A 12,954-nucleotide genomic window follows, 5' to 3' on the forward strand; every position below is an offset into this window, starting at 1 on the left:
AAAGTGCCATTTTCGGACGATATCCCTAATATCTATATACATGTACAGTGGGGGAAGGCTAGATCCCTAGTCAGCTTTTTATTGCTTTATGTGTCCCTGTTGCAGATTTCACCTTGCTTCCTGCCTGCTTAAACTGTTGTCAGTGAGAAGAAATTTCTAACGGAGCAGCAGATGGCAATAAAAACCCAACAGAGGTTCTACTCATTCTCCACTAAGATGTGCTTACACATACACTTTACAGTAAATCCCAGCTGAGCCAATATCTCTATGGAGAAGGCTAAATGAACAGAAAACATAATTCTGCTCATGACGCACAAGCCAATGACATCTCCTCACTGCATCTGACAGTTTCCTAATGCAATTATGAACAGACGCATGAACTGACTCATTCATAGGAAATACTGATTGGGTGGCAGTGAGAATACTCATAACAGAGTAAATTAGTGATTGACTATGGTAAATGGGTGGTACCTGTATTGTAATTCTGCCTTCATGAAAGGAATATATATAAAACTGCACGACAGGATATTTTGCTCCCCCATAATATAAAAGAATAGATGGTAACTGACAACATTTAGCTTTGCACTTGCTAGCTGATATTTTGCCTTCAATTTGATTAAAATGTGAATTTGTTTATATGACAAATGTCCAAACAACAACAGTGTAAATAAAACCACAAGTTTGGATTATTTTCTAAATTTAGCATACTGCGCAGGTTCAGGTAACAGAAGATACTCGACTTTTTTTCTCTCATCTCTATAGGTTGAACGCAATGGACTTGTGTCTTTTTTTCAACCTGACTATGTAACTATGTAGCTATGACTAAGATGTCTTTGGCTTGCTTTATGTATAAAATTCTATTGGCTATATTACTAAGTACTATCTACAAAAGAAAATGTCCATGTGCCAATTGCCATAGAGCAGGGGTGCCCATAAGGTCGATCGCGATCTACCAGTCGCTCGCAAAGCTAATGCTGGTAGATCACAGGTCGACTCCCTGTCCTGATCTCACTCCTAATCTGATAGTGCGGCCGAATGTGTCAGACGCTGAAGCATCCGGCCCGTCCCTCCGTGCCTGCAGTGTCCAATAAATTTTGCCCAGAGACATTTGGCCCTCCCCTTCCAGCCCGTAGCATTGGACACATTAGGACTGCCCCTCCCAGCCCGCAGTGTCAGAGACACTTGGCCCGCTCCTGCCAGCCCGCAGCATTTGACACATTGGGATCACCTCTCCCAGCCTGCGATGTCAGAGACATTTGGCCCACCCCTTTGGACACATTGGGCCCACCCTTCGAACACATTGGGACTACCCCTCTGCCTGCGGTGTTGGACACACCAGCGCGCATGAAGTGCCGGGAGAGCCAGGAAGCAGGTAGTTACTACTGGCTACCCAAGTTATAATCCAGGCATTCGCACACATGTATGCAGTTTTGTATGTGTCTAACTTATCCCACTTTCCCAGTCACCATGGGGGAAGAATAATTGGCTGTGTAGTAGAGCTGCAACAGTTAATCGATTTAGTCGATTAAAATCGACGATTGAAAACGTTGGCAACGTTTTCGATCGTCGATTCGTCGGCTATCGATTGATTTGCCTGTTCGGGGCTGTTCCGGGCTCCACATGCGGCCTGAGCCACACGTCACACGCTGCTCCCGCTGCGGCCGCCGTATAGTATATTTCATCAACCCCTCTTAAGGGCTTGTTCACACGAATTACAGTGCGTTCCAGAGCGGTTAGCTGCTGGAATGCACTGTATCGCATACTAAACTCCCCCTGCATTCTGGGGCGGTCCTGTGCAATCGCAAATAATGCGGTATGCACTATTTTTAGTGATTGCACTGGACCGGAACGCATGCATTGTTGTGCCACGGGTTCTAGTGCAGGCGATTCCACAGCGGGCGAGGGTGGCTGCGGGACCATTGACTTGAATGCACCACCAACCCTCCTCCCGCCCCAGAACGCAAGGGGGAATTTAGTATGCGATATAGTGCGTTCCAGTGGAACACACTATAATTGGTGTAAACAAGCCCTTACAGTGACTAATAGGATTCTAAATACCTGTGTCCGTAAAGAATTGTAATGTGTTTGTTTTTCAACTACAGGGGTTTTTTTCCCCCCGTTGGTAGATCTCATCGAGATTGTCATTTGAAAAGTAGATCTTAACACGAAAAAATTGTGGGCACCCCCGTCCTAGAGCCATTGCAAAGCTGTGCAGAAATATTGTTGTTGGCTGCAGCACAGAGAACAGCTATCTGCATCAAGGTGTACAGTATGTTGATCTTTAGTTCAAACTAAATTTCTCTTCAGATGTTTTTCTTCCATTTAGAGGCCGGCAGTCATATGTGGTAGCCAGAAAGATAAACACAGTGGTACACATAGTCATCAAAGGGTTCCTATGCAAGAACAATTTTTGAAACACCCTTCCAAGAACTATGTAACAGTGGGAGTCCCCAGCACCTGCACAACCCCTATCTATTACAAATGGGCCCCTAAATCGTAGAGGGCCCTTCTGCAGCTGCACAAATAGTATGTGTGCCCCAGGGTGGCCATGTTTTAGTGCCACAACCCAACAGGAATGCACTGTATTTCATCATAACCAGAAGGACAGGAAGTTCTGAAGGAAAACTGGAGCACAATGTTCTCTTGCAGAGGCAAACTCTCATTCCAAGTAAACAACCCAAGATAAATATTCTTGCTTCACACACCAGGAAGTCGGGGAAAAGGGATACTCTCACTAGGAGAGGATATACAGTATATTCATCTGTATTTACTACAGATTTTAAACACACTGGTTGGGTGGTTCCAGAGAGGCTCCCATAACATTACGAGAACTCCTAAAACACCAGCTTTCTGCTGACCGGCACTGGACTCTTCTACAACCAATAACCGAAAAAGAGGCCATGCCATTAATGGGATGTGTGTTATATTTAACTTACCTGTCTCAAGAGGGGTTTGGAACATTCCTACTAGGAATGCTCCGATACCAAAACTGGTATCGATATCAGTGCTGATAATGGGCATTATCACGAGTACTTGTACTCGTGAAAATGCGCCGATACAAAGCGCAGTTAGCACCACTTTACATCTTTGAACTGAAGCCGACGCTGCAAGTAGGCACCACACTTCACAGTAAGGCTGTTGAGGTCCCCCACAAGGTCCCAGCAGCCTTCCTGGGAACGGTGGGGCCTATTCACAGTGCCGGCCAAAAATCACCTCCTCTTCCACGCCACCCGCACTTGCCGAGACTGATTGGGGCCATGGGTAAGACCGTACATCCCACCATTAACCTCACACAGCCCACCTGAGAGCCGCACAGTTTACTATTAACCCCACACAGCCCAGCATAGAGCTGCATCGCCCACCATAGGGCCCATGCAGCCCAGCATAGGGCCCCCGTTAACCGCGCACAGCCCACCATAGACCTCACATAGCCACCTGAGGCCAGCACAGCCAACGGTAAACCCGCACAGCCAACCATAGACCCTGCAAAGCCACCTGAGACTCCTGATTTATAATGTATCGCTGGGATTTGTAGTCCTCTCTAGCTGATGGCATTATTCTGCATTGCTATATTACGTATTGCTGAAATTTGTAGTCCTGTATAGCTGTACAACATGACTGGGATTTGTAGCCCTCTATAGCTGGGGGTATTCTGTATCGTTGTATAATGTATTGCTAAGATTGGTAGTCCCTCTACAGCTTGGAGTCAGTGGCAGAACTACCACGGTCACATCGTTTGTAGCTGGGATCGGATCCTAGCACTTCACCACTGTCCTAAAATCCTTAGTCTGTATTGTTTTACAAAAACTGTCACATGCCGCTAAAAATAAAAACGTATTGGTAATTGGTATCGGTGAGTAGTTGAGGAAAATTATCGGAACACATACTTGGTCTGTAAAAAATTGGTATGGGTGCATCCCTAGTTCCTACTCATTGTCCTGAACGGCTCAGGGGTTTACGCTGATGATTAGGCTTTAATTCACTGAGAAACGCTCTAACAATCATGTCTGAGCATTGACAGATCTATTATGAAACATCTCGAATGCAGAAGAGAGCAGTGCTCATCTTTGGCCTATTTTGAAATGGAGAACCTATTTGTTGGGTCCACCTCTTGGTGGCTTTAATATCTAGGTGATATAAAAATAAAAACCTGTAACGGGTCTGGGTAATTTACATTTCTTTTACGTTTTAGATCATATTATGTCCTCGTTGTTTGTTGCTGGTTTCTTGAGAGTGTTGGTTGCTTGAATGCCGGATAATGGGGAGTTTACTGTATTTACTAGACATATAATGTGTTTTACATCATGTACTGCTGCTTTGCTGAGCAACCTGCCCTATGCTGTGAAAACACAGAGGGTCACTCACTCAGCACAGCTGCCAAATATAGACTGCCCAGGATATTTGTCAATTATTACTAGATATTCTCTGATTGGATGATGATGCAACGAGCAGAGCAAGTGGCCTTCTGTGTTTTCACAGCAGAGGGGATGTCACTCAGCACAGGCACATAGAAAACAGTGTTTTACAGGATCCTTGTGGTCCTTCCAGGTGTATATGTATGTATGTATATATAACACACACACACGCAATACATACATACACATATATATACTGCAAAGGGCCAAGCCAATGTAAGTATATATAATTATTATTACCTGGAGTTCCGCTTTAATACATGGCAAAGGATTTCTAGAGCACCATTGGTTAGCTATAGAGATAGCACAGCAAACACTGCTTGCCTGTACTAGGATGTCCAATAAAGTCACTGTTTCAGCTAAAGCTACTGGGGTCTGTAAAAACATGCATTTTCTTTTAGGCTGCAAAAAGATGGATGAAAACATGTTAAGGAGTTGTGGGCTCACCTGATCCTCTGAGTCGGCTAACTCTTAGACTAGTCCCTTGGGCAACTCTCCCCCTATGCTGCTTTGGTCTAAGGTCCTGTGAGTCATCACGTCCAACACAGTGTATAGGATGTGAGGATGTTGAAGGACATTCCATCACTGCAGCAGAGGCAGAGACAGGCTGGAGGCATGTAGCTTTTTTTTTTTTTTTTACACTTTTACACTAGACAAGGGAGCAGTTAACCCTTGCAGTGCAGGGGGTAGACCCACTGCAAGGGTTAATAAAATATGTGCCTGGAGTTCTTCTATAAAACAATATATAGTATTATGTTTTCAGCATAATACACATGCCAGTGCATCCCTTTAAAATACATGTGAGGCTTCTGTAAGCGTACTCGTATTCCACGTTCCCCAATGTAACATGCCACGTTACTCAATAATAGGTGCCATTTTAACATTTGCTGTGTGACCAAAATACCAGCCATGGTGGATTGTGAAATGTCACAGTCGTATTTATGAATTGATGTAGTGTTTGCTGGAATAACATCCTTCTCTGTTTATACAACTTTATTTACTGATTCTTTTTGTAACTGCCACTATGCAGCTAGATGTACAGTATCTCACAGAAGGGAGTACACCCCTCACATTATTGTAAATATTTTATTATATAATTTCATGACCTGCAGAGGAAGTTTTTTGACCTATACGCTGGGCCTACTAGAGCATTAGGAGCTGCGCAAAGTTCCAATGACACAGGAACCTGTTGAACCCTTGTCACTGCAACCAAACCCATACAGTGTCCAGTCCACACTACCATCATGTTACCGACGAGGGAGATTTAGGGAAGAGGTGGGCAACTTGGGCCCTTCAGTTGTGGTGAAACTACAAAGCCCATCATGCATCTGTCACTGGCAGTCATGCCTGTGGCTGTTGGAGTCTTGCAATGCCTCATTGGACTTGTAGTTCCACAACAGCTGGAGGGCTGCCCACCCTTTATTTACAGGGTATAAAAGGAGTATTATTTGGCATTTGCCACCTGTGTAAGGGGTTTCCTATCTGTGTGCGTATAGACATACATACATACGTACGTAAGAAGAGTCTAGAGTGTAGTGCTTGTCCTTTGTGTAACAGTGTAGTGTATAGTGTTGGTTCTTTGTGTAGTAGTGTATAGTGTTACAGTGTAGTGTATAGTGTTGGTTCTTTGTGTAGTAGTGTATAGTGTTACAGTGTAGTGTATAGTGTTGGTTCTTTGTGTAGTAGTGTATAGTGTTACAGTGTAGTGTATAGTGTTGGTTATTTGTGTAGTAGTGTATAGTGTTACAGTGTAGTGTATAGTGCTACAGTGTATAGCGTTGGTTCTTAGTGTAGTGGTGTTACAGTGTTGTGGTGTAGTGTATAGTGCTACAGTGTAGTAGTGTATAGTGTCAGTTATTTGTGTAGTAGTGTTACAGTGTTGTAGCGTATAGTGCAGTGTATAGTCTCGGTTCTTTGTGTAGCGTATAGTGTTACAGTGTATAGTGTTCTCGTGTAGTTCTTTGTGTAGCGTATAGTGTTACAGTGTATAGTGTTGGTTCTTTGTGTCGTAGTTTAGTGTGGTAGTGTCTAGTGTTACAGTGTATAGTGATGGTTCTTTGTGTAGTAGTGTTACAGTGTTGTAGTGTATAGTGTCAGTTCTTTGTGTAGTAGTGTTACAGTCTCAGTTCTTTGTGTAGTGTATAGTGTTACAGTGTATAGTGTTGTCGTGTGGTGTATAGTGTCAGTTCTTTGTGTAGCATATAGTGTCAGTTCTTTGTGTAGCATATAGTGTTACAGTGTATAGTGTCAGTTCTTTGTGTTGTAGTGTATAGTATGGTAGTGTCTAGTGTTACAGTGTATAGTGTCAGTTCTTTGTGTTGTAGTGTATAGTATGGTAGTGTCGGTTCTTAGTGTAGTGTTAGTTCTTTGTGTAGCGTAGTGTTAGTTCTTTGTGAAGCGTAGTGTTGTGGTGTATAGTGTTGGTTCTTTGTGTTGTAGTTTAGTGTGGTAGTGTCTAGTGATGGTTCTTTGTGTAGTAGTTTGTAAACATTGCTGGAACGTTGTGTCAAATGAATGGCAAGTTGGCTCCTCCCCCTGCCTGCTCCCGCCCTATCACAGTCGGTTTCTTGTACACTGGCTTTTACCTTTCTCCGGGGGGTGATGCTGGATACTACCCGGGGACACATCGTGTTCTGTCAGCAGCGGGCTCCGGTCCTCTTCGTCGCCGTCACTTCCCCAGCTCCTCATAGTGCCGTGTGAGCAGACAGCTATGTGTACAATCACTGATCGGCCCTGAGCTCCCCCTTAGCCACCGGTCCCGTGCTAGGAAGCACCATCCCTGAGTCAGCAGCCAAACACCCGAGACTCCTCCCAGTGTCTGAGGAAGCCTTCCCTCCAGAGTAAACCTCCTTCCAGGCTCACTTCCTCACCGATCACCGGACCTCACAGCATTATACTGTGTAAACACATACAGCTCGCCACACGCTGGGCGGCCTCCTCCTATAACACCCTACAACATAAGGAAACCGTAACCTATACGACAGAGTCAGACTGCTGGGCTATTCTCCAGAATGTATGCTGATTCTTCTAATACACTGCCCTCTAGTGGAAGTACGCTGTACTAACACTACTTGCTCCGACTTCTAATACAGATGTGCCCTCTAGTGGAGACAAGCTGTACTACATTACACGCTGCGTCTTCTAATACAGATGTGCCCTCTAGTGGAGATACGCTGTACTAACATTACTTGCTGCGACTTCTAACACAGATGTGTCTACTACAGATGTGCCCTCTAGTGGAGACGCGCTATACTACATTACATGCAGCGACTTCAAATACATATGTGCCCTCTAGTGGAGACACGCTGTAATACATTACCTGCCACATCTTCTAATACAGATGTGCCCTCTAGTGGAGATACGCTGTACTAACATTACATGCTGCGACTTCTAATACAGATGTGTCTAATACAGTGCCCTCTAGTGGAGACGCGCTATACTACATTACGTGCTGCAACTACTAATACAGACGTGCCCTCTAGTGGAGACATGCTATACCACATTACATGCTATGGCTTCTAATACAGATGTGCCCTCTAGTGGAAACACGCTGTACTAACACTACTTGCTGCATCTTCTAATGCAGATGTGCCCTCTAGTGGAGACACGCTATACTACATTACATGCTGCGACTTCGAATACAGAGGTGCCCTCTAGTAGAGACATGCTATACCACATTACATGCTATGACTTCTAATACAGATGTGCCCTCTAGTGGAGACATGCTGTACTACATTACACGCTGCGACTTCGAATACAGATGTGCCCTCTAGTGGAGACATGCTATACCACATTGCATGCTATGACTTCTAATACAGATGTGCCCTCTAGTGGAGATACGCTGTACTAACACTAGTTTACATTACATGCTGCGACTTCTAATACAGATGTGCCCTCTAGTGGAGATACGCTGTACTAACACTAGTTTACATTACATGCTGCGACTTCTAATACAGATGTGCCCTCTAGTGGAGATACGCTGTACTAACACTAGTTTACATTACATGCTGCGACTTCTAATACAGATGTGCCCTCTAGTGGAGATACGCTGTACTAACACTAGTTTACATTACATGCTGCGACTTCTAATACAGATGTGCCCTCTAGTGGAGATACGCTGTACTAACACTAGTTTACATTACATGCTGCGACTTCTAATACAGATGTGCCCTCTAGTGGAGATACGCTGTACTAACACTAGTTTACATTACATGCTGCGACTTCTAATACAGATGTGCCCTCTAGTGGAGATACGCTGTACTAACACTAGTTTACATTACATGCTGCGACTTCTAATACAGATGTGCCCTCTAGTGGAGATACGCTGTACTAACACTAGTTTACATTACATGCTGCGACTTCTAATACAGATGTGCCCTCTAGTGGAGATACGCTGTACTAACACTAGTTTACATTACATGCTGCGACTTCTAATACAGATGTGCCCTCTAGTGGAGATACGCTGTACTAACACTAGTTTACATTACATGCTGCGACTTCTAATACAGATGTGCCCTCTAGTGGAGATACGCTGTACTAACACTAGTTTACATTACATGCTGCGACTTCTAATACAGATGTGCCCTCTAGTGGAGATACGCTGTACTAACACTAGTTTACATTACATGCTGCGACTTCTAATACAGATGTGCCCTCTAGTGGAGATACGCTGTACTAACACTAGTTTACATTACATGCTGCGACTTCTAATACAGATGTGCCCTCTAGTGGAGATACGCTGTACTAACACTAGTTTACATTACATGCTGCGACTTCTAATACAGATGTGCCCTCTAGTGGAGATACGCTGTACTAACACTAGTTTACATTACATGCTGCGACTTCTAATACAGATGTGCCCTCTAGTGGAGATACGCTGTACTAACACTAGTTTACATTACATGCTGCGACTTCTAATACAGATGTGCCCTCTAGTGGAGATACGCTGTACTAACACTAGTTTACATTACATGCTGCGACTTCTAATACAGATGTGCCCTCTAGTGGAGATACGCTGTACTAACACTAGTTTACATTACATGCTGCGACTTCTAATACAGATGTGCCCTCTAGTGGAGATACGCTGTACTAACACTAGTTTACATTACATGCTGCGACTTCTAATACAGATGTGCCCTCTAGTGGAGATACGCTGTACTAACACTAGTTTACATTACATGCTGCGACTTCTAATACAGATGTGCCCTCTAGTGGAGATACGCTGTACTAACACTAGTTTACATTACATGCTGCGACTTCTAATACAGATGTGCCCTCTAGTGGAGATACGCTGTACTAACACTAGTTTACATTACATGCTGCGACTTCTAATACAGATGTTCCCCCTAGTAATTCAGAATATTAACAATCACTTACAAAGCCATCCCAACTCTGCCCCCGGCTATATCTCAAACCTTGTCTCAAAGTATCACCCTAACCTATCCTCTCTACATGCTGCGACTTCTAATACAGATGTTCCCCCTAGTAATTCAGAATATTAACAATCACTTACAAAGCCATCCCAACTCTGCCCCCGGCTATATCTCAAACCTTGTCTCAAAGTATCACCCTAACCTATCCTCTCCACTCTTCAAAAGACCTCCTGCTTCCCAGCCCCCTCGTCACCTCCTCCCATGCTCGCCTCCAGGACTTCCCTAGAGTGTCTCCCATCCTCTGGAACTCTTTACCCCAACCTGTCCATCTATCTCCCACCCTGACTGTCTTTAGGCAATCCCATTAGACTAATTTCTTCAGGAAAGCCTAACCACTGAACCATCATGTTCTCATACAATTCCTCCCCACACAGCTACCTCCTCATGTATCACTTGCCCCTTAAAGACATGCTACACTAACACCACTTGCTTCATCTTCTAATACAGATGTGCCCTCTAGTGGAGATATGCTATACTACATTACATGTTGCGACTTCTAATACAGATGTGCCCTCTAGTGGAGTCACGGTGTACTAACACTACTTGCTGCGACTTCTAATACAGATGTGCCCTCTAGTTTAGACATGCTGTACTAACACTACTTGCTCCGACTTCTCATACTGATGTGCCCTCTAGTGGAGACACGCTGTACTAGCACTACTTGCTGCATCTTATAATACAGATGTGCCCTCTAGTGGAGACGCGCTATACTACATTACATGCTGCGACTTCTAATACAGATGTGCCCTCTAGTGGAGTCACGCTATACTACATTACATGCTGCAACTTCTAATAAGATGTGCCCTCTAGTGGAGACATGCTGTACTAACGCCACTTGCTGCGTCTTCTAATACAGATATGCCCTCTAGTGGAGACACGCTATACTAACACTACTTTCTGCTTTTTCCAATACAGCGGGGCCATCTAGTGGAGACATGTGGCACTAACACCAATTACTGCATCTTCTAATACAGCGAGGTCCTCTAGTAGAGACACGCTGCATTGACACCACTTGCTGCTTCCTTTTAATGGAGACACTCAGCACTCGTTGCACCTGTAATGCACAGCGGTGCCCTCCAGCGGAGACACACCACACTCGATGCTTCCGTAGTACAACAGTGGTGCCCTCTAGACACACCGCACTAACGCCACTTGACAAAAACAAAGAGAACTTTACACAAATGATATATTCATGCAAGTAAATTGTACCTCTAAAATCTTTTTTCAGTAGCCAGTTATCAGTTTTTTCATTGCCACACATGCTATATAGCTGATTTAGCTTGAAAAGTGTGACCCCTCTCTGTAACCCTGCTATTGTTTCTTTTTGGAGTCTGGACAGTTCCTCTTGCGACATGTCAGTACTGCTGGAGCCCTCTGTAGGGTGAGCGTTATTAACTGCCACACAGCCAGAAAAGATAAAAGAGCAGCAGTACTATTTGATGAGCCAGCTTTCCTATATGCTCCTATGTGTTTGATTTGTGAAGATCGCCCTCTGTCCGCTCACCCAGCTTTATAATACATACTCGGCCTCTTATGGTTTTATGTGTTTTTTATAGCTGTGTTGGAGAGGAACTGCTGCAATCCTAACTGGAACCCCTATGTATAAAGGAGGGTGCTGTACTGACACAAGACATAGGTGTGCTGGTGACATGTATCATATATTTGAAGATGCATGGCGCCATCTGTGGTTACTAAAACGTTGTTTTGTGACAGTCTGCATGAATAAAGAAGATGGATTATTGACACAAGACATAGGTGTGCTGGTGACATGTATCATATATTTGAAGATGCATGGCGCCATCTGTGGTTACTAAAACGTTGTTTTGTGACAGTCTGCATGAATAAAGAAGATGGATTATTGACACAAGACATAGGTGTGCTGGTGACATGTATCATATATTTGAAGATGCATGGCGCCATCTGTGGTTACTAAAACGTTGTTTTGTGACAGTCTGCATGAATAAAGAAGATGGATTATTGACACAAGACATAGGTGTGCTGGTGACATTTATATATATATTTTATAGCAGTGTTTCTCAACCTTTTATGAGTCACAACACACTTTTAAACTCTGCAAAATCACGAGGCACCCCAGTCTAAGGCCCCTGTTTACACTTTCGCATAACATTTGTGTGCATTTTGCCACATTTGCTGCACGTAAGCCCATTCATTTCAATGGGCTGTTACACCTGCGACAAACAAGCTCGTGCAGCATTTTCAGCTGCGGGCTTCATGTGTTTGAGGCATGCCAAAAACGTGTTTTTTACTGGCTGAGTTTGGGGTGCCATTAATAAGTAATGGCACCGCTAGCGTGGCACACGCATGTATTGCATAAGTTGTGCAGAACCGTGTGTTGCAGTGTGGTCAAGCGCAATGTGGGCAGGAGGTGCACTTGTGGTGCTATTCACATGAATGACAACGCAATGCACCTGCTGCACTGTAATGTACGGAAGTGTGCGTTAATTACAGAGAACCGTCTGATTAATGCACGGCATTGGTGTAAACAAGACCTCCTGGCTTATCCCTCTCCTCACTGGCGAATATCTGCACACCTATCCCATCCACGATTAATGCACGGCATTGGTGTAAACAAGACCTAAGAGGGGTAATGCCTCCTGGCTTATCCCTCTCCTCACTGGCGAATATCTGCACACCTATCCCATCCAATCCCTAACTGCTTTCTCCATCCCAGACCAAATCATACCTCTGACAAAGCAGAAGACAGGATGGCTGCAGGGCTTCTGGCACTGCATGGCATGTGTCCCGTCAGTGCACCTGCAGCTCTCCTTGCTGCACATTCTGAGGCCCCTGGTTCAACCTGAATTAGAAAGGCATCCAACTGTTGTCCCCAGAGATTGGATGACAATTGACCTTAGACAAACATTTGACAGTGCCCACATTTTACAGAGTGCCACAGTTACTGCATCCTTTGGCACCCGACTGAGTCTTAGCAATGGATGATGTCATTCGTCACTATAGATGGTGTCGTCAGCCACAATCTTAAAGTAAAACTTACCTAGTGTGCCGGGAAAAACATAATCCTCTTTTTCACCAAACATTTCCAGTCCAATAGTGTGTAATGGTCAGGTGTATGTAATCTACAGTGT

General features: G+C 44.3%; 1 protein-coding gene across 1 annotated transcript in view; it reads right to left on the bottom strand.

Annotated features, from left to right (window-relative positions):
• SLC17A5 (solute carrier family 17 member 5) overlaps window positions 1-7,264 on the bottom strand; it is a 33,536-nt gene extending 26,272 nt beyond the window's left edge. Inside the window, exon 1 of the mRNA XM_018572003.1 lies at window positions 7,001-7,264. Within this exon, the coding sequence (XP_018427505.1) occupies window positions 7,001-7,103 (103 nt within the window). The 5' untranslated portion in view covers window positions 7,104-7,264. The remainder of the gene's footprint in view (window positions 1-7,000) is intronic.
• Window positions 7,265-12,954: the final 5,690 nt, after the last annotated feature.

This window comes from Nanorana parkeri, unplaced genomic scaffold (assembly GCF_000935625.1).
Source record: "Nanorana parkeri isolate BGI_ZX_2015 unplaced genomic scaffold, ASM93562v1 scaffold1895, whole genome shotgun sequence".
NCBI classification, from domain to species: domain Eukaryota; kingdom Metazoa; phylum Chordata; class Amphibia; order Anura; family Dicroglossidae; genus Nanorana; species Nanorana parkeri.